This window comes from Pteropus alecto, unplaced genomic scaffold (genome assembly GCF_000325575.1).
Source record: "Pteropus alecto unplaced genomic scaffold, ASM32557v1 scaffold109, whole genome shotgun sequence".
NCBI classification, from domain to species: Eukaryota; Metazoa; Chordata; class Mammalia; order Chiroptera; family Pteropodidae; genus Pteropus; species Pteropus alecto.
In genome coordinates, this window is record NW_006494608.1 from 5,298,298 (window position 1) to 5,321,454 (window position 23,157).

Genomic DNA, 23,157 nt, shown 5'->3' on the forward strand with positions numbered 1-23,157 from the left:
AATCTTTTTAATATGTTGCTGTATTCGGTTCGCTAGTATCTTATTTAGGATTTTTGCATCTGTGTTCATGAGAGATATTGGTCTGTAGTTTTCTCTTTTTGTGTTATCTTTACCAGGTTTTGGTATCTGAGTAATATTGGACTCATAAAATGAGTTGGGAAGTATTGCCTCCTTTTCAATTTTTTGGACGAGTTTGAGGAGAATAGGTATTAAATTTTATTTGAATGTTTGGTAGAATTCACTGGTGAAGCCATCTGGACCTGGACTTTTACTTTTTGGTAGGTTTTTGATGATTGTTTCAATTTCCATACTGGTGATCAGTCTATTTAGATTTTCCAGATCTTCTTGATTCAGTCTAGGAAGGTTGTATTTTTCCAAATACTGATCCATTTCTTCTAGGTTATTAAAGTTGGTGTTATATACTTTTTCATAGTATTCTTATATGATCCTTTGTATTTCTGCAATATCAGTCATAATTTCCCCTCTTACATGCCTGGTTTTGTTTATTTGTTCTCTTCTCTTTTTTCTTTAGTGAGTCTAGCCAGGAGTGTGCCAATTTTATTGAACTTCTCAAAGAACTAGCTCTTTGTTGCACTTATTTTTTCTATCGTTTTGTTTTGTTTTGTTTTGTTTTGCTTTCAATTTCATTTATTTCTGCTCTAATATTGCTTATTTCTCTCCTTGTTCTGACTTTAGGCTTCATTTGTTATTCTTTTTCTAGTTTTTTAAGACGAAGTATTAGGTTTTTTATTTGGGCTGGTTATTGTTTTTGAAAATAAGCCTGTAATGATATGAACTTTCCTCTTATGACCACTTTTGCCATGTCACAAAAGTTTTGATATGTTGTACTATCATTATCATTCATCTATGTATCTCTTGATCTTTCTTTTTATTTCTTCTGTGACCCAGTTATTCTCAGTGGCATATTGTTTAATCTCCATGTATTTGTGATTCTTCCTGATTTCTGTTTGCAGTTGATCTCTAGTTTCAAAGCATTATGATCAGAGAATATGGTTGATATGATTTCAACCTCTCATATTTGTTGAGGCTATCTCAGTATGTGGTCGATTTTTGAGAATGTTCCATGTGCACTAGAGAAGAATGTATAAGCAGCTGTTTTGGGATAGAAGGCTCTGTAAATGTCAGTTATTTCCAGTTGATCTAATGAGTCAATTATGGATGATATTTTCTTATTGATTTCCTGTTTGGATGATCTGTCCATATTCAACAGCGGGGTATTAGGTCCCCTACTACTATACTGTTTTGGTTTGTTTCTTTCTTTAGTTCTGTTAGTTTTTGCTTTACATTTTTCGGAGCTCCTTGATTGGGAGCATAGATATTAATAAGTGTTATATCTTTTTGGTGTATGGTTCCTTTTATCATTATGAGTCTATATTTGTCTTTGGAACTGAGATGTTTCTCCTGGAGGCAGCATATGGTTGGATTTTTTGTTTTTTTTTGATCCATTCTGCAACTCTGTGCTTTTTTATTGGTGAGTTCACTCCATTTACATTTAGGGTGATTATTGAAATATGATGTCTTCTTATAGCTATTTTATCTTTTGCTTTCTGGTAGCTCGATGTTTTCATTGCTTTCTTTCCTTGTCTTTCTTTCTTTTTTTTTTATTTTGGTTGACTTTTGTGGGTTTTGCCTCTGGTCCTTCTTGTTTTATGTCATACATAATGGTTTTGAATCTTTGGCATGCGGTTACCATTATGAATATAAAGGATAGTTCTATATATACAGTCATCCATTTCTCCTGTGCATGCCTTATCCCCATTCCCCTTTGCGAATCTGGATCTTTAAATCCTCTCCTTTCAGTCATTGTGTTTTCAATTTGTCCCTGTGTATGTTGAACGTTCATTACTATCTTGGATTGCAATTCTCTTCTTATTATTCAAGCCTATAATGCCCTGTTCTTCGTAAGGGTTGCACTCCTCTGCTTCTATTTGCCTGATGGTCACTTTACTCTTAATTATGTATTTTTATTGTCATAGTGTAGAATTCTCTCAGTTTTTGTATGTCTAGAAAAGTCTTAATTGCTCTTTCATATCTAAAGGAGAGCTTAGCTGGATACATTATTCTAGGCTGGTAGTTCCTTTCACTTAGTAGTTTGAATATTTGAGTCCATTCCTTTCTGGCTTGTAAGGTTTGCGCTGAGAAGTCCGTGGATCATCAAATGGGTTTACCTTTATAAATTACCTTTTTATTTTTATCCCTGGCTGCCTTGAGAATTCTATCTTTGTCGTTGATTTTTGATAACTTTAATACAATGTGTCTTGGTGAAGGCCTTTTTTTGTTTAGATAATTGGTTGTTCTGTTGAATTCTTGAATTCCAAGTTCCAGCTCATTCTTTAGATTTGGGAAATTCTCATCCATTATTTGTCTGAAAATGCTTTTAGGCTCTGCTCCTTTTCCTCACCTTTGATAATGTCTATTATTCCTATGTTTCCTCTCCTGATGGTATTAGCTAGTTCTTGAATTTCTCTTTGATTATTTTTCATTCTTTGGTTTCTCTCTTCTTCCTTTTGATTTATTTCTAGATTTTTGTCTTCGATATCACTGATCCTTTCCTCCATTTGGTCCACTCTATTTCCTACGCTTGATATTTCATTTTTCAACTCTTGCAGTGTGTTCTTCATCTCCAGAAGTTCTATTTGGTTCTTTTGAGAGTTTCATTCTCCTTGCTCTGCTCGTCTAGCTGTTTTTTAATTCCTGAAATTGTTGATATGACTCGTTTCGGAACTCATTGAGTTTTTTCAGAAGTACTATCCTGAAGTGTCTGTTCTTTAAGTTGCATATTTCTATGTCTGTAAGTTTATTTTTCAGAGATTTTTCTCTTACTTTTTGAGATGCCTCGTCGCTTTGGTTGTTCATGGTGTTTAATGGACTATTTCTCCTCCTGGGCATTAATGGAAGTGTATTCTGCTGTTTTTCCAGAAAGAAGGTTTATTATATTAAGGTCTCTCTTTAGCCTGTTGTAAAGAAGGCACTTTTTTTTTTTTTTGGTTTCCAGTAGGTGGCATCTAAACCTCTTAGATCCCTGCTTTATATACAGACTTATAATGATTTTAAAAAAAAAAATTCTTGTAGATATTTAATCACACTTGCTACCCTCAGTTTCAGTCACTGTCCGGGTCAGCAACAGTCTTGGCAGTATTTGCTCAGATTTTCCTGGGCGTCCGCAGTGATCAGTCTCGGAGGTTATGGGGGGAGGGTCCCTGTGTGTTGGGAGTGGCGTCTGTGGCTTAGCCTCGGTTTTGCAACTGTGCAGGTAAAAATTAACTGTTGTTTCTCTGTGGTCCCTTTCTGCTTCTTTGTCTTCTGCCCTGATGACTGGGTTCTTCCTCCCAGTGCAGGGAGCTCATAGCTGTCCCAGGAAGGGCTGTTCAAGGAAGTTCCCACACCTTCACCCCTCCCCCTTCTCCTGCAAGGAGCTCTAGTGGCTGGGAGAGGCAGGTTCTTTATTTCTCCCAGTCCACCGCCCGACACCCGGGGTTCTGACTTTTGGTACCTCTTATGCGCAGATTCCATACTCAGACGTGCTGGTGTGCAGTTTCATTGTTTTTTGTTGAGTTTTAGATGTTCAGCTTAATTTTGTTTTAAGGTGAGAGATTTGGGGACATCTCTCACTCTGCCATGTTTCCGCAAAAGTCTATTCCTGATTTAAATACTTGATTTTTCTACTTGAAGAAATCCCTCCACCATTTCCTATAATACTGGCTTTGTCCTGATGGATTCCTTTAGTTTATTTTTGTCTGAGAAGGTCTTTTTCTGTCCTTAGACTCTAAATGATAGCTTTGCTGGATAGAGTTTTCTTGATTGTAGATCCTGAGTTTTCATCACATCAAATATCTTTTCTTGGAATGGATATGTTGATATATTGATGACAACCATGAATTGAATGGCTTTATTCTGAGAGTTTTCTGTGATAAATGCTTTGTAGCCAAAGTTGGAGACCAAGGAGCCCTGAAGGAAAAGCAGGGCTCCCGGACAACTAGCTGACTACTTTCCTCATTAGCATTTCTGGCACATGCTTTCTTCTCTCCAGTAATGCAACAAGAGTGAAGACAAGTTCTGCTGGAGCCAAAAGGCAACTCAGATTAATGATTAAATGCAGGGATCTTGTTAGGTCATCAATCAAGATGGTTCAGGTGACACAGTGTTATATATCTGTTACTTGAATCTAAGCATGTTTTCACCAGGACCGCTGTGCTTTTGGAACTGGTATGGTTAAGAGTTACACTGTGAGCTGCCATTTTTAATCACTGTTTTGTTATTTCCAAGGAGATGTCTCCATTTGTACTACAATAAACATTTGAGTCATAGACTCTAAACCTCAAGAAGTTTAAAGTCTACTTGGAGAGACTAAAAATAAACCTGTGAAAAAAACCTACAATAATGATAATATATCACAGGTTTCCTGTTAGAAACAATCATGGCTCCATGTAAATATTTGCAAGATAAATCTCATTTATATTTTTATAAATTCCATGGAAGTGATGATTACCCCAACTGCTCATTCAATTGAATATTATCTTAATGAGGAATCATGGTCAAGATTGCACTCTACAATAATCATAAAGTAATTTCAATATTGCTTGTTCTTACTTATATTTCTTAAATTTTGAGAAAAGAATATACAGTTCACAGCAATACTCTTAAATTTTATTTTTTCTCCTTCACTCGTGTCCTTTTACCACACAATCCCCCTGGTGTTTTGCCCGCCTAAACTTCTCCATCAACCTGCCTCTGGCTATAGCTCACTCTCATGCTGGTCTTCTTCCCTTCCTCACTTTCTCTACATTTTACTTTAAAAACTTAAAAGAAGTAATCTTGCCAGAAAGAAGCCTTCTGTCATGGTAGAAGAAGGAACCCAAGCCACCAAATACACAATACACACATACTAATACACAATCTTTTAGCAGACCAGGGTGAAATGTTTGGAAATATTCATATATTAATAATTTTTCCTTTAGATATTATCATATGTCATGTAATATCATATATTTTATATTATATATCTTGTGAGTTAATGAACTATAGAAAGAAAATAATGGTTATTAAACTGGGTGCAGTTGGCTAGAGATGTGTTATTAGAAGAGGTTCAGACAGGCACAGTCAGAGCCTAGAGGTGAGATGTATCATAACTATGGAAGGAAACAGACCCGCATTTGTCTGGAACTCAGGTCAAACCTGAGAATTCTGTGAAAGGTCAATGTGCTTAAGTTTTTTTTAGTATAAGAAACTATTACTTTTTTAAGTTTTAAGATAAAGTATAAAAGCGGGTTTGAGGATCTATTCATGTAAGGCAACTTATTCACCTTTAGTAACCTCAGCTGTGGATTGTGACATGGGATAGAAGATCAGGAAGATGGCTGAGAGTGGCTGTGGTTGCAGGCTGATCATAGTCTCGGCTGCCAGGGACCAACTTAAGGGTGCAGCGGTTCTGACTCAACAGGGCCAATGAGACAATAGGGATGTGGCAGTGGGAGGAGGAGTAGAGATGGAAAAACAAAACATAGGAATAAGGAAATATGCACAGCATGCTGAGCCTCTGTTCACCCAATATGAGAAGCCGAACAATTGTATACAGTCACTTCTTACTGTGTCAAATATCCCATTACATTGGGGGGGCGGGGGCATCAAAATCAATCTTTAGTCCACAGAGATGTCAGTCTCTCAGATTAAATAACAGACCATACATAGCGTGACTGAATATTATTACAGAAAACAGCTAGACAGATATGACCAAATCATTCAATTCATATTTGCAGCAATACAGAGAGATAATGCTGGCTTCTGGTTGGATAGATGTCAAATTCTCTCAACGATGTAGTAGCTTTTAATTAATACAAATAAATGGCCAATGCTCTATTAACCCAATCTAAGACTTTTTTGGATTAACCTTCAATTGCCATGTCAGTGAGAAGACATACAGATTCACATGCCTCTCTTAATTCTATAGTGCTGGAGACCTGCTGAGTACAGTACTGGGATTCAGATCTAAAGAAAGCTCGGTGCCTGCCTACATAGGCTTTTGAATTTCAATAGGAGAGACAAATACGTACTTCTTACTGTGCTCTGTCAATAAAGAGGAACACTCAACCTGCTTTGGGTCACAGAATTGATCACCATCTATGGATAAGAGGAGCAGTAGACAGACTTGGCCAGTGGGAAAGAAGGACTGGTGTTGGTGGCTAGGTGGTAGAGGGATCATTCTAAGCATCTGCAAAGGCAGGAAGACTGGAGTAGGTACAAAAATTCGAGGAGAGAATCTGAAGAGAGGGAAGAGGAAGAAAGATCATCTAGTGTGAAGGGTTAATGATGGCCACAAATTCCTTGACATTTCTCTCATCAAGAGGTGAGTCTATGTTCCCTCCCTTTGGGCCTGGGTGGGCACTGTGACCCTGTGCTAGTTCAATGTTGAAGTGATGCTGTTTCAGCAACTTGGCCCAGGCCCTAGGAGACTGGTAGCTTCTACTTCATACTTCTAGAACACTCATTCTTAGAGCCCTGAGACAGCTGTGCTGTGAGAAGCCCAAGGTGGCCACATGAGAGGCTACATGGAGAGAGCATGCAGCCAGCCCAGCTGCTATCCATCACAACAGCCTGGGAGACCCCAAGGGAGAGCTGCCAAGTTGAGCTCAGTCACCTCACAGAATTTTGAGAGATTAATGCTGTGCTTGCCTTATCCCATGACTATATTAAAATTGCAACTAAATTATAGAACTGGTTTAAGCTGTTTAGTTTTTGGTCTAGTTGTTATACAGCAATAGTAACCATAACATTAGGGAAATTGAAAGAAAAGGGCCATGGAAGTCAGGAAGGAGAAACTATCAAAGGGGACATCATTAGCACAACCTGGTGTGTGCCAACAGAGGTGTCATAGAAGACACAGTCTAGAATGTATCTGCAGAGAGTTGTCACATGGGGATTGTCATGATGTTTGTCAAAAAAAGAAATCATCAGCAAGTTGATGAGAAAGACTGTAGGGTGACCAGTTTATTCCAGCTTGCTCAGAATGATCCTGTTTCGACTTTAAAAGTCCCTAGTCCCAGGAAAGCTCTCAGTCCTGGGCACACAGGAATAGTGATGGCACTCTAGAAAATCTATGCTGACATAGGAGAGGCAAAATGTATAAAGTATTTCTCCAGGCAGAGTACCTGTGAGGGTAACTCTGAGGTGGCAGCATAAGAAATCAGGTTGAGATGAGTTTGAACATGTGTACAGACTGAGTGGAATGAGCCATAAAAATTAGAATTCTCATTTATTTAGTACTTACTTATATCCGACTTCTTGGTGAGACTCTTACATCCTTTTATTTTATACTGATCAAAGCACCATGCAAAGGGTTGCTATCTCCATTGTATTTGAGGAAAAAAACTTAGTCTTTGATACATGTGGTAGACAGTGAAGTTAGGATTGCTCAGGCCTATCTGCTTATGTTCATCAACCCCAGGGAAGAGCCTATGGGGATGTTGAAAAAGCATGACATAGAAGGATGTTTCATGATTTGAGGCCTATAAAGAGTCAGAAAGAACAGGATGCAGAGAATAGTTAATGACACTAGCCTTTCCAAGAAGCCCTTGGCCCTCTATAGACTGGATGACTGGAAGTGTGGGTTGGGCAGGATGAGGGTGGAGAGAAAGAAGGAAGAAATGTATCATATTGACCACTCTGCCATGCCTCTTTTCTTAATAAGAAGGGAAATAAGAAGAAATTGGAAGAATCAGGAGTGATTTTCACCTCTATAAACATGGTAGAGTACAATTAGAACTCTGCAAAAAATAGATCCTCTCCATTTCTCTCAAAGCTATTGTATATATAAAATGAATCTCTTTCACTCAAAATTACAGACATATGGATCTATAAACAACCAGGACTGCTGAGGTCTTCCATATCTCTGCCCCCAGAGAAGACTTCAATAGGATGAGGAAAGCATGTCCATTTAAGTTTCCATGAGATAGAAACACAATTGCGGTGGAGTCCTGTGTTGGGCCAACCCATTTCGTGTCTCCGCCCCTCCTAGCAGTCTCAATGTGGCCTCTTCTTTATATCTTTAGTTATAGGAGTTATGTTCAACTAGTCTTCAGATGGTTCTTCAGGTTAATTGTTCTATAATTTAGTTGTAATTTTAATATAGTCATGGGATGAGGCAAGCACAGCATTAATCTACTCTGCCATCTTGACTAATCTCCCATTTTGATGTATTTATGTGTATATGAATCCCATTTGTGTAGAGAGTTATAAAAGTATTACTCTTTACAGAAACTTTTATGAAAAAAATCCAAGTAAAAATCACGCATAATTTCAACACTAGATAACATTTTTAAATATTTTGTTTTATTGCTAGTAGCATCTTCCTCTAGAGGGGCTTAATAATTAATCAATTAATTAATTAAGCTAGTGCTCAGACCTCCTGTGCAGGAAGCATGAGACCTAAGAACCTACAGATGGCCCCTGAGCCATCTAGAAGACAGGAAAATAGGGTAAAGGGAAGGACCCAAGTTGTCCTTGATCAGACACAGAGAAAGAGGGTACTCAGAGAGAGAATGGAGTCAACTGACCTGTCTAACTTGGGATAAGGAAGTGGTAGAGAGGTGCCACCTTTTAAAGCAGAGGACTCTGCTTTCTAGTAAACATGGCTTGATCCACACTGGCAATCTCACCAACCAGTTTAGCAACTCCTCCTCTCTGAATTATTGTCAAGAAGTAGATGCTAGAAGAGTAGTGAGAAGGTGGGATATTCTCTATTTCCACTTCATTTTGAACTTATACTTTTTTTTTTTGACCCACGACCCTTCAGCCAAGTCTATGGCCATGAACAGCTGCAGTGTCCTTGGTGAGGACAGGAACCCACAGAAGTCAGGGAAGTGTGCCTTCCTGGGTACCTGTCTCTGCTCCCATGCACCTATCTGGACCAGTTCAGAAGTAACCCCAAGAATTTCTCACAGGTCAGCAGGTGTCCAGTCAACTCAGTCATCCACTCCAGCTTTGGACAGCCAGGAAAGAGTTCAAATAATATAAAAGTGCATAAAACTCCTGAAAAAATCTAATTAATCCAGATGTCAGGGGCTCATGTATTCCACTTTCTAAAAGTCCAGATTTGTATAGTACCCAAGAATAATGCAAAACCCACAAACACCCACAAAATCTGGAAAATGCAAACAATGCCTTGTGCACTACATCAGCTTCTAATCTAAGCCCTGTTTCCCCCTTTCCAAGCAAAATCATAGTTTGTAGAACCTGATCTGTATTTAGACCCATATTGCTAGTGAGCTGTGTTACCTGAGAGAGAGGACAAACAAAAACTGAAAAGAAAAAGGAAAGATTGTCTTTGTTTCAGCTTCACCAGAATGAGCACCATTCTCTCCTAGGTTGCTCAAGGCCTATAAGCTTAACATCTAAACTAGAAAATTCATTTTATAAGGGAAGAATTGTATCATTATGCCTCCCATATCTTTAGGGGGAAATATAGTTATAAATACTGAATTCTCTACCAGAGAATGACATATTTGAAAAGTTCTTATTTTTACATAAATATTAAAAATTCGAACCTATATAATTCAAAGTTTTTTCATAGGACTTCTTTCCTTATATTTAAAACCTCTTAATCTCTTTCTCTCCTCAGTAGTAACAGTTAGTCCTAACAAAAGAGGCATATTTTACAGTGTGAGTTTTCTATAACAGAGAACATGAATTTCTAGTGAAAACTAAACCTTTAAAGCCTGGCTGATCTTTCAGCAAAGAAAGGATTATTGCAACCTCCTAAATAACCATGGGTTTGAGCTCTGCCCTGATTTACCTCAATAGTGCATTATATCTTAAGCCCCAGTGTTACTCATCAGTTAGATCTTCTGAAATAGCCACGTCATTTATTTGTGGTTCTCACATTGATCCATTTTTAAAGCCAATATTCAAAATCTTCTTTTTAACCATAAACACTTCATTTTAAAGATCATGCTGAGATTACTTCCCTCCTCCAACCACACACTTTTAAAATCATTGCCTTTCACATATTTGCCTCAATATATCTTTGCACTTCTTGACACCACTAATCCGGAAAAGGTTGGCTAATATCTAAAAAAAAATTCTTATCAGAAAAACCTCTAGAACACCCTCTAGCAGGCTGAGATATGGCTCAAGACATTTATAATCAGCATAGGATATGGATAAATGTCTCTATCTGGCCCTTCTCCCATGCTTCCTACCTTCTGAAGCTCTTTAATATGACAGTCTATGGCTTTCTGGTTTATGTCCTATCTCAATTCCAGGAGACTGAGTCTTCTACCATCTGACCAGCCAAGACCCCTCCCTCTACTTTAACTAAAATGCAGAGACCTACCCCAGTAATCCAGGATTGGGGACAAAAATATGTGTATAGACAGTACTAGACCTTGTGGTGTCACTGTCACTCCTGTCCTTAGCTTTGAAGGATCTCTTGAAGTTTCTATCTCCAGCTTGCATACCCCAGGGACATTAGAAACATTAAAGATAACTCAGCCAGTTCAACCCAAGAGGGAGGACCACAGAGTGCCAGTAGTTGTGTGATGCTGTTTTCATTTCAGATACTCATTACTTATGCCTTCTGTATCCCATAATAGAAATTTTTCATTTTATTTGCCTTTTTAAAGAACTAAACTTTGGGTTGTTTGATCCTCTATATTTGTTTTCTTTTTAAATTACTTTCTGCTCTTATTTTTTATTTCTATTATTCCCTTCTTTCTACTTTCCTGGGGTTTGATTTGTTGTTCTTCTCTAATTTTTTGATATGGATTCTTACATAATTCATTTTTTAAGTATTCTTCTTTATACATGCATTTAAAATCATAAATTTTCCTTTAGGCAGTATTTGTTTTGCATTGTTTTAGTAAAATTCTAACCGAAGCACAACACACACATAGAAAAGTATACAAATTTCAATTCAGAGCTTATGAATTTTCAGAAAGTAGACACATCCATGCAATCAAATCAAAAAGTAGAGCCTCACTCACATTTTAATCCATTCTGTTTATTTTCCTTCCTTCTCACACATCTGGTTCTGTCTGGAATCACTTTTCTTCTAAAAGAAAGAGCTCCCTTTTAGTATGTCTTTTAGTGCAGGTCTACTGGTGATAAATTCACTCAGTTTTTGTTTGTCTGAAAATATCACAATTTCACTTTTACTTTTGAATAATGATTTCAAAGATACATAGAATTCTAGGTTAGCCAGTTATTTTCTTCAGGACTTAGGAATGTCATTTTCTTGTCTTCTGTCTTATCAAAATCAACTTGTTAGTCTGTCATTCCTTTGAAGATAATGTATTTTTTTTTTTCTCTGATGCCTTTAAGACTTTTCTCTTTGTCTTCAGATTTTAGCAGTTTCACTATTATGTGCTTAGGAGTGATTTATCTTCCATCCTTTGTTCTGTCTCCCTTTAGTCTCTATTGACCCATTGCCCAGTTTTCTAACTCTCTTTCTGCTATATTTAATCCTCTGCTATACCCATGTATTGAGTTCTTAATTTCAACTCTTGTTTTCCAAGAATAAAATACCCATTTGATTTTTTTTTGATTGGTTCTCATTTTCTGGCAAAGTCTACACTTTATATATTTTCTATATATAAATCATAGTTTCTTTGTAGTCTTTGCTTAATGATTTAAATATTTCCATTTCTTCCTTACTTTTTGTAATTTGTTTCTGTCTCTTGCTATACTTGATAATTTTCTAACAATTTCCATAAATTGGATGTGAAATATTGTAGATACTTGATACGAGCATTTTCCTCCAGAGGGGGTTTGAACTTTTCCTAGCTAGGCAATGAGGATGCTGATGGCCTTGTTTCAACACAAGGATGAGCTTAATGGAATATAGTTCAGCATGGTTCAGGCTCAGTCTCCCTTCAGCTTGCCCTATTCCTAAGGAACCCTCTCCAAGGCCTTCACAGAGAGCTGAGAATTTTCATCAGGGGCCTTCCCCTTCCACTCTCTCTGCCAGGTGTCTTCAGTACCAAAAGATGTAAAATGTTGGCTATACTTTCCAGATTTCTTCATGACTAGATTTTTAGTCCTTGCCCTGAAGGCTTCAGGATCCAGATGTCTTAGGGGAAGCCAGCTAGAGTAGGTCCTGTATTCTAGCTCCACATAGGTGCCAGCAGCTCTGCTGGTCTGCCACCAGAAAAAAGGGGCTGTAGATTATCAGCTCATCCCACAAGTCTTCTCCTCAGTCTAGAATTTGTAGGCCCTGTTGCTTCTATTGCTCTGTAGTATCTTAAACATTTTGTTTTAAAATCAGTTTATCTAGTTAGAAGTAGAAGCATTAATCTGCTACAATTACTCTATCCTAGTAGGAAGAGGAAGTCTCTAATTGCCTTTTAGAAAACATTTTATATGCAATGATCCCAGATATCAGAAGCACTGTCTAGAGGGTGGTAGTAACCAGCACTGGAATAGGAAACAAAATATATTTATGGGGTTGGTTTTGAGTTTGGGATTATCCTCTAACACCTGAACTAAGTATTTTCCATAAATAAGTTCTGGGGTCATTTCACATAATGCTTCATTTTGCTGGGTACCATATTTGCAAGCATATATAACATAGGATTTATGCTGCTGTTCTAAATAGAAAATAAGTCAAATAATATATGTTTTTCATGTAAAAAAATAAATTATCACAATTACTTCAAAAAGGTTGCAATTAACCATTTTTCATTCAATTAAATATAATTTAGCTATTAAAGAAACATGACTATAAAGGGGGAAAATTGGCATAGATGACAGAGGCTTTGTCCATCCCTCTTGTGACTAAATCAAAGTTGTGACAGAAACACAGCACAAACAGCAAACAAAGGCACCTGGGATCTAGATGAACAGAAGCACTACAACTAGGGAGAAAAATAAGAAATTACCCAGAAATGGTAGAAGGTAAAATGGTCAAAGATGCAAGGCTGTCTAGTCTCAAGAAGCTGAATGGGACAGAGGCTATAGCAGCAGCAGCCAGCAGCTACAGATGCATCTTAAAGGGGCCATGTTTGCTTGTGGACTTTTGTGGTGAGGGACCTGCTCTCTCTGAGTACCAGAGCCTGGTTGACTGCTTGAGGGGGCACTAGGAACTTACACGCAGACACTGAGTTGTCAGAGCAAGGGCCAGAGGTGAGGCTCTCTCCTAGGCAGAAGTGCTGGTGTTATATATTGCTCCTTTGTTGAGCCCTCCCCACTCTGAGTGTGTGAACTCCCCTCTGCCATAGCTAACACGTCATCAAACTGCATAAAAGATGTTGCTCTTCCCAGAGGATTCCCTGAAACTCTACCTCCCTCAACTTGCAGCCCCATCCAACTCACAACCAGGTATGTCCTCAGCAAGTCTGGTGCTCCTTGCTGAGCCAACTCCAAGACTCAGACTGATGGCAACTGACCTTGGTTTCTGGTGTGGCTTCTTAAGGCAACTATATGCACAACGTCTGTGGATCGCTTGCTGAATCTTATAAAGTGGTCCCAGAGGGGTGCAGGCTGGGTTAATCTAGTGCCACTTGACCCCTACCACACAAAGCCGCACTAATAAGACTGGAAGACTTAGTAGCTTTGCTTAGTACACAGAAACAGACAAAGAAAGGCAGCCAAATGGGAAGACAAAGAAACAGAAACTAGATGAGAGAACAGCACTGAAATCCAAGAATAATGGAGTCAAGCAATCTAACAAATGCAGAGTTCAAAACACTGCTTATAAAGATGCTCAATGAACTTAAGGGAAGAGTAGATGAACTCAGTGAGAACTTTAACAAAGAGATAACAAACATAAAAAAATAGAAATGGAAATTATAAAAGGGAATCAGTCAGAAATGAAGAACATTATTTGAGATGAAAAGTTTATTAGATAGAATAAACAGAGTGAATAAAGAAGAGGATAAAATCACTTATATAGAGTATAAAGAAGCCAAGTACACTCAATCAGAATGACAAGAAAAAAGAAGCCAATACTATAATAATAATAATTTAAAGAGCCAATGAGACACAATTAAATGTAAAAATATCTGTGTCATAGTGATATCTGAAGGAAAACAAGACATTGAAGAGCTATTTGAAGAAATAATGATCGAAAACTTCCCTCACCTGGTGAAAGAAATAGACATACAACCCCATGAAACTCGGAGTCTCAAGAAAGATGATCCCAAAGAGGCCCACACCAAGACATGTCATAATTAAAATGCCACAGGTGAAATACAAAGAGAGAATCTTAAAAGCAGCAAGAGAAAAGCAGTTCATTACCTACAAGGGAGCAACCATAAGACCAGCAGCTGATTTTGCAAAAGAAACTCTGCAGGACAGAAGGGCTTAGCACAAAATATTTGATGTGATGAAAACCCAGTATCTACAATCAAGAATACTCTATCCAGCAAAGTAATCATTTAGACTCAAAGAACAGATAAAGAGCTTCCCAGACAAAAATAAGCTAAAGGAATTCATCAACACCAAGCCAGTATTACAGGAAATGTTGGAGGGACTTCTTCAAGTAGAAAAAAAAAACATGTATCTAAAACAGGAATAAAGATGGGTAATAACTCTATTTCCATCAACAGGTAACACAAATAGAAAAGAATTAAGAGCTCTAACCAAAAGATAGAGTGATTGAATGGATGAGAAAACAAGCCCCCTACATATGCTGCTTACAAGAGACTCACTTCAGATTAAAAGACACACACAGACTAAAAGGAAGGGAATGGGAAAAGAAATTGCCTTTATGGATCTAGAAGGTATTGCATGGAATAAAATAAGTCAGATAGAGCAAGACAAATATCACATGATTTCATGTGCATGTGGAATCTAAAGAACAAAATCAACAACAACAAAAAAATGAAAATAAACTCATAGATACAGAAAATATTTTAAGGGCTATTAGATGGGAGGGGGCTTGAGAGGTTGGTGAAAAAGGACAAAGAGATTAAGAAGTACAAACGGATAGTTACAAAACAGTCATGGAAATAAAAAGTGTAGTATAAGGAAAATAGTTAAGTGCTGTAATAAATCTGTAAGGGATATTTGATTTAGTGGGATGATCACTGTGAATTATATAGATCTCTGATCACTATACTGCACAATTGAAACTAATATTGTATGCCAACTATAATTAAAAAAAAACTCATTGAATTGCACAATGTAAATATGAGCAACTAATTGTCTATTATACTTGAATAAAATCAGGAAAAAAACCATGACTATCACAAGGCAATTTTTCTAAGTCAGGCAAATCTCAAATGCGTAAGGATGTGACCATCTTCTCTGTATTCAAATTTTATTACAAGGTTAATATAATCAGTCCATAATACAGCATTCTAAATCACTTCTGAAAACTGTAATCTAAGTAAGATGATATCTTTACCAAATTACATAATTTTGACAAATCAGTATGATATTTTATAATATAATAAGATTTTTTTTGTTAGAATCATCTATTTAATGAGAATTTTACTACAAAAATATCATTTAGTGTCAGATAAAAATACCATGTATTAGGGCAATTTGTAGTAAAACAAAATTTTTTTGGTAAAACAATGTAGTTTTAAAACATGTAATTTTCTTCTTTTCAATGAGTTATTGGATGCAAGTTACTGAAATTAAATGTAACAGGACAAGTGTGTATAAAAGGTGACATCTTCATTTTGGTGTTAGTCCAAAAGCAGGGTCTTATACATAAGAAATTTTAAAACTTTTTTAATGAGATTCAATAGACAATATCAGTTTTAACTGAAAATAACTTTTCCCATGTTAAGTCTTTACACGTTGTGGAATTTTTAATATTAAATACCTTGCCAGTGCACACTAATTCAATTTTTTAGGAAGTCCTTCATCCTCCTTGTTTTGTTTTATTTTTGAATTTTTTCAAATTTTTACTTTTCAATTAGTGTTGACATTTAATATTTTCAGATGTGCATTATAGTCATTAGACATTTATGTAATTTATGAATTGACCTCCCTCACTCCATTAGTCTTGTACCCACCTAGTGCTGTACATTGTTGTTACAATATTATTGACTATATTACCTGTGCTGTATTTCACATTCTGGTGACTATTTTGTAATTACCAATTTGCACTTCTTAATCCCTTCACTTTCCTTGTGTTTTGTTAAAAAATCACAGCTTTTCTCTAAGCTCTGTATTTATTAAAATTCACTTAACTCATATTTTTAAAATAAAAAAAAAATGTAGGATAGACTGGGGTACCTAAGATTTTATACTGCTAATGTTGATTATTTCTTTGAAAGTACTGCTCTTGCTATTTCCTCTTACTAAGGCTAAATATTCTTCAGACTCAAAATTTAATTTATCTCATATTTCCTCTTGATTTTTTGAGCATTTGAAGATATTTTACTTTTTATTATTCCTTCTAGACCATTATTGAGACTGACTCTTTCACAGTGATTATAGCTTCTTGAGTTAAAATTGCTTTTCCTTAAGTTGAAATTGATATTGAAGATGTGGTTTAAATTTGTCTCACATCTGTTTTGTGAATGAAATACTAGTAGATTTAAGTTCATTATCTATACAAAATATTATTGCTTCATAGATAGTTTGGTTCTTTCTGTACAAATAAAGGATTTCACAATGGAAGACATTTTGCCACTATGTTGGTCTAATTCAACTCTGATCACACTTTGTTTCTTAAGATTTGGATGTTTCCGCATTGCAGACATTGTAACATACATTGTAACAGATAGCTAAAAACTTGCTATCTTTATGCTACTTATTAGATATTTATTATATTGGAACCTGTTCAATGTCTGGACAGCAATAGGAGTAATCACCTTATTCTCAGAAATATTTTTACTAGTTGCAGAATTCCATGTCGACAGTTATTTTCTTGCAGCACTTTGAAGCTCTCATTTATTTTTCTTCCATTATTTCTGTTTCTGTTGAAAAGACATCTATCAATCTAATTGTTCCTGTAAAGATAATCTAGCTCTTTGAATATGTGATTTTTCTCTTCTTTTTGAAGTTTTACAGATGTCTGGGTGATGTGTTCTTTTCGGCTTCAAGGGACTTTTAGAATCTATAGCTTGATGTCTTTCTTAACTTTTAAAAAATGTTTAGCTTTAGCACCACCATCTGTCTCATCTCCTTTTGGATTCCAATCTACATATATTTTAGTATCTCATCTGTTTCTTACTTCTCTTTTTTATTTTACATTTTTTTTCTCTTCATGCCTCATTCTGGATTTTTTTAATGATCTATGTTCCAGTTCCCTAAATTTTCTCCTGTATTTTGTTTAGTCTACTTTAAACCCATCCACTGAGTACATTATTTCAAAATTGTAGTTTTTCAGATCCAGAATATCTGTTTGGTTCTTTTTTTTTATAGACTTCATTCTTTGCTGATATTTTCAATCTTGTCTTTTATTTCCTTGAATATTTTAAGTCTATATTCAGTAAAGCTTGTGTCCGATAACTCCAATATCTAGAAGCTCTATGGGTCTGCTTATAATGCCTGATCTTTCTATTTATATTTTTTTACATTGCCTTGTCTCTGCATGGGCCTGGTCAATTTTACTTGAGAACTGGATTTTGTAAACGAAAACTTGTAGAAATAATTTGCGACTTAGAATGATATTATTTTCCTCCTGAGAGGATTTGCCTTTCCTTCTGGGCTATGTCTAGAAATCCAGAATAACATGAATTGAACTTCAAGACTTCAAATGATTTGAAAGGCTAAGGTCATTATATTTCTCAACAGCGTATGTGTTTTGCTGTATAGAATTCCAACTTGAATCATGAGGGATTTACCAGAGTCCTCCTCTTGATTTTTATCTCCTTAGTCTTGCAAGTCTGTCAATTTTTTTTACCTTCCCTGCCACTCAGCTGCATTTTTGGAATCAACACAGCTCCCCTACTTAGGGGAAAAGCAACTTCAAATTGTGGGCTCATCTTTGAATTTTTTTCTTCTGGATCTTTCCTCAATATTTTCCATTGGGGCATTTACCCCAAAGACTTGAAAACTAATATCCAAAAAAAAGATTTGCATACTGATATTTATAGCAGCACTATTCACAGTGGCCAGGACATGGAAGCAATCAAAGTGTCCTATGATAGATGATTGGCTAAAGAAGCTGGAATATTGCTCAGCCATAAGAAGAGATTAAATACTGCCATTTGCAACAACATGGATGGACCTTGAAAAATCATACTAAGTGCAATAAGCCAGACAGTAAAAGTTGAAAATCATGATATCACTTATATGTGGGATATAAACCTAAAAGCAACAAATGAAGAGGACAAACAAACAGAAACTCATGGACATGAACAAGGGACTAGTGGTTACCAGAAGGGAGGAGAGAGGGTGGAGGGGGGAAATAAAAATATAGAAAAAATAAAATGTTAAAAAAAAACCTTTAAAAATAAAAATTAAAAAAATATTTTCTATTGACTATATCACTGGGTTTCTGATCTCATCAGGTTAGAATTTCCAGTATTACAGGGAAAAAAATATGTCAAGTTTCCACATACATATAAGTTTGTTTCTGGTTTTCTATTGAATTCCATTTATTTATTTGTCTACTTTTATACCAATACTATATACACACACACACACACACACACACACACACACACACACACACACATATATATATATGTATATATGTATATATGTATATATGTATATGTATGTATGTATAAGTCTGTCTCATGATTAGTACATACTTATACTAAAAACTTATTTTATCCTTCTATATTCTGAAGCTCAAATTTAATTGAGTGTTCTGCCCTACTTTAGACAAATTTATCTCCATATTTTTGCAGCTTTTCTAGATGATCTCTGAATAACCTAGCATATCATTACTGGCATGGAAGTTTGCTTTTGCTAGCTGGTCAACAGTTTAGTTATCAAAATTTTTAAAAAAGACGAATCACCAAACGAAAAGTTAGTATGTTTGTTTAAACCCTAGCTGCCATGAACTACATGTGTGACCTTGTGTAAGTGCCCTTACATTTTAGTCTGATTTTCCTTAGATGTAAAATAAGAATGATAGATGACATTTGTTAAGGCCTTATATGCCAAGCATTGTGTTAAGCACTTTTTAAAAGTAATAATCACCTTACTTCATAGAGATTTTGTGAGGATCAAATTAGAAAATAGTCTGGTACATATAATTGCTAATTAACTGTTAGGACCTATTAACTATTAACTTTTAAATTTAATTATACATTATATTTACACCAGCTCTACTACCATCATTGCATACTGAAGTCTCAAACTCTATAGCAGGCCTACTAATCCCTCAAGAATGAAGAGAAAAAACAACTATTTTCTTGTTTCTTTAGGTGATACTATAAGTAAAGTGAAAAATTATACTTTCTGAATACATGTCCCCAAATAAAAACTATAGTTTCAAACATACATAATTGTAGATGTAGAAACTTTAGTTTTACTCCATTTTGTGAATGAGCTGAGCTGGTCACTTCTGCCAAAATTTGAAAACAAATCACTTGCCAAGCAAAAGTAATCAAAATGTTATAAGGAGTTCTATTTCAAGGCCACCATTAACCTATAAGCGCTTAGGGTGTAAACATTTTCCTTTGGAAGGATGTAGACATCACCCTTTGGTGAGTGGAGCATGGGTTGGATTTCAACCTCCTACTTACCCCATGGTTGGACACTTTTATGTAGGACATGCCTGGACAACTATACAATACAATTTTTTAAATTATAAATGCTGATCTCACTGGCACCTACAGGCAGAGTAACTCACATTCTGAACTACACTGACTCAATGTGGTTACCTAGCTACATGGCTCTCTGCTTTATTCAGAGTTCCTCCGTGATTCCTAACCTACGACATACCTGTCTTTGAGGCTCTGATAGTAGTGGATCTGGGTATGAAAACTAACTAGGGAACAACTGTGAGGTGACTTGGAGAATAAGGAACTAAGTTATATGATTGCTCATCAAGAGCTTAAAAGGTAATCTACAGCTTTACAAATTGCTGTAGGCAAAGTAACTCTGGAAAAAAACTAAAAATATTGATATTTCTAACATAAGAACACATCCACTAAAACACTCAGGCGTATCCAGGCAGTGGGAAGTCTTAACAATTACAGTTTAGTGGATAAAAAAGAATAAATACAATGGCTAATTAAAAGTTGATGAAAAATGTTTAATCTCACTAGTAATCAAATAAATTAAAACAAGATACTATTTTTAGCTCATATTTAATTGTTAGTGTTCAATGTTAGCAAAGATTCTATGATATAGTCAGAGTTACATTTTCTGGTGGAAGTGTAAAGTGATTATTGAAAAGCAATTTGGCCACAGGATGGGAGAATCCTTAAAATATTCATATCTTCTAAGGATGATTATTGAAATATTTATATCTTCTATTTCAAGAAATATTTTATATCAGTTAAGTTTAAATTTAGCTATATATAACAAAATAACAATGACAAAAAAAACATGTTATCTGTAAGAGAGGCTTCAAAATGTAGTACTTTAGCTGGACATTGTCATCCAAAATAAAATTGACATTCTGTCATTAAGGAGGAAGAGGAGAATGAATGTTGAATAGGTAACTAACAATTTTTACTCTATTATCCTGGGGAGCAAACTCAAACTTAAAAATAATTTTCAAAAAGTCATTGATCTGTAGAAAAAAGACAAAATTTCCAAAAATAGGAGAATGTTTACAAATTACAAATAAATTCAATTATTTCATAGAACAAGGAATATTATATACAAAGTTTTAAATGATAGTTTAACATGCTTATGCAATAATGTTAATTAAAAAAAATCAAAATGCATTGTTGTATAAAATTTATGCAGGCATGCTTTATTTTATTGCACTTAGCAGATACTGCGTTATTTTGCAAATTGAAGGTTTATGACAACCTTATGTCAAGCAAGTCTATCGGCTTCATTTTTTCCAACAGCATTTGTTCATTTTGCATCTCTGTGTCACATTTTGGTAATTTTTGCATTGTTTCAGAGTGTATTGTTATTATTATATTTGTTATGTTGATCTGTGATCAGTGATTGTTGATGTTACTAGGGAAGACCCTTCACCAGCAAATAAAGATTATGAATCGCTTAAGGTTCATGATGGTTAGCAATTTTTAGCAATAAATTTTTTTAAAATTAAGGTATGTACCTTTTTTAGACATAATGCTATTGCACACTTAATAGACTACTGTATAGTACAAACGTAACTTTTATATGCAATGGAAAACCAAGAAGTTCATATGACTCTATTGTGATATTTGCTTTATTGAAGTGGTCTGGAACAGAACCTGCAATATATTTGAAGTGTGTACTCTCAGGTATGCAAAGAACACTCAGAAGATTTTTTTTTTTTACTTTTCTTTGTTGTTCACATTTTCCACAATGAATATATTTTACATTTATGTAAATAAATTTGTAGACATTATTTTTAAAAAACATTATAATTGAATTCTGAGAATTTGACAAATTCTTAGATGTGACAAATAGAATTTTAAATTGGAGATTCCTCATATTGTAGCAAACCAAATTAAAATAAGGGATATAGCCTGGCAAATTTTTCAAATTCAAAGAAAAAGCTCTATAAACTGAATTGGGAAAAGCAGATCATCTTCAAATGAACTAAACTCAGCTTGGCCATAGATATTGTCCTCTACAGAACAAATTGCCAGAAAGTAATGAGACACAGTATTATTATCTAGTTATCCTCATTGTCGTCATTATCACTAACATTTACTGAGCACCTAGTAACACTTTTATTTAATTATCCAACATCTTATAAGGTAGCTGTTATTGCTGATTCCATTTTACACTTAAGGGATAGGGGTTACAGGGAAGTCGACTTGCTCATTGTCTCATAGATTTTCAATAACAGAGCTAAACTTCCAACCCAGGCAGCATAATCCCTCAAGGTCATATCTTTACTGCTTACATATATAGAACTTTGAAGAAAAACAAATGGTGATGCAAAGAGTTTACTGATGTGTAGAAAATATGCCTCATGTTCATGTATTTCAATGACTTCTCAAAACTTTCCTCCAATTTACCAAGCAATTAATCACAACAAAGTATTTTATAACAGAAAATTTACAAAAGAAACAGACTGGTGGTAAGCATCAAACTACCTACCTTAGAACTAAGGATTTAAAAGCAATAACCTCTTTAGATAGCCTCTAATAGAGAAGTCTAAATAGATTTAACTTGTATACAAAAATACTAAGGCCGAAGCAATTTTTATGACATTTTTAGAATTCAGTCAGACCTCTTGACTATCATGTGGTACCTGCCTTGGCTCATGGAAGAAATCAAGTTGTAGTTCTTGAAGGTGTCTTCTCTTGCCCTGGCTATCTCTTTCTGATTTATATTTTATTTCTCAGTTCCATTTCATTTTTGTCTTTCAGCTGAAACTAAGATATGCTTCAAATACTACCATGGAGTGAGTGGAGCCCTGCGAGCTACCACCCCCAGTGTCACAGTCAAAAATTCAGCAGCTCCTGTAAGTCCCATTCCTTCCTTTCTGGTCAGATCTAATTCTGGTGCTTCTTTACTTTTCCGTTTATTCTTATGTTTGTGTGGTTTTATGTATACACACATATGGGGACATATTGATAAATTATGAATAGGCAGCTAGACAGACAGATATACATCTCAAAATAATAAAGAATGAGATCCAAAGGAAAGCTTATTAAAATGTATACTAGTTTTTGTTAAAGAAATGTCAAGCTTCAATCGATAGCCAGATGTTTTTAATAGACTCATGCTTCATAACTATGAATAATAAATCTTTCTTTGGAACACATTTTTAAATTTCTTGGTTTTAAATATGTATTTTTTCATATGTTTTAATTTCATTTTAGGCTTATAAATAAATAACTGATTTTAGTCATAGAATTATAAAATGATAGTCCTAGAAAAGACTAAAATCTCTGATTCTTTTTTTTCTTTACATAAATAAGGAAACCATGCTCAAAGAACTTAAGAAATATACCTCAGGTCCCACAGCTAGTTAGTTGCAGATCAGGGTTTTAAATCACGTCTTTTGTTCCCTCTTCTGTGGCTTCGATCAGTGCCATGGTAACAGACACTATCTTTTTCTAAATTATAGTCTAGTTTTAATCTTTGTGGAAATTTTTATGTTAGTTCTCAGTACATCTGATCAGGCTAGCTGATATCTACTTACAAATGGCATCCTTATCT

At 35.3% G+C, this 23,157-nt stretch overlaps 1 protein-coding gene across 1 annotated transcript in view; it reads left to right on the forward strand.

Annotated features, from left to right (window-relative positions):
• Positions 1 to 23,157, forward strand: part of HECW1 (HECT, C2 and WW domain containing E3 ubiquitin protein ligase 1) — a 486,667-nt gene that overhangs the window by 208,640 nt on the left and 254,870 nt on the right. The window contains exon 4 of the mRNA XM_006925348.2: positions 22,362 to 22,456. Coding sequence (XP_006925410.2) covers positions 22,362 to 22,456 — 95 coding nt within the window. The remainder of the gene's footprint in view (positions 1 to 22,361; positions 22,457 to 23,157) is intronic.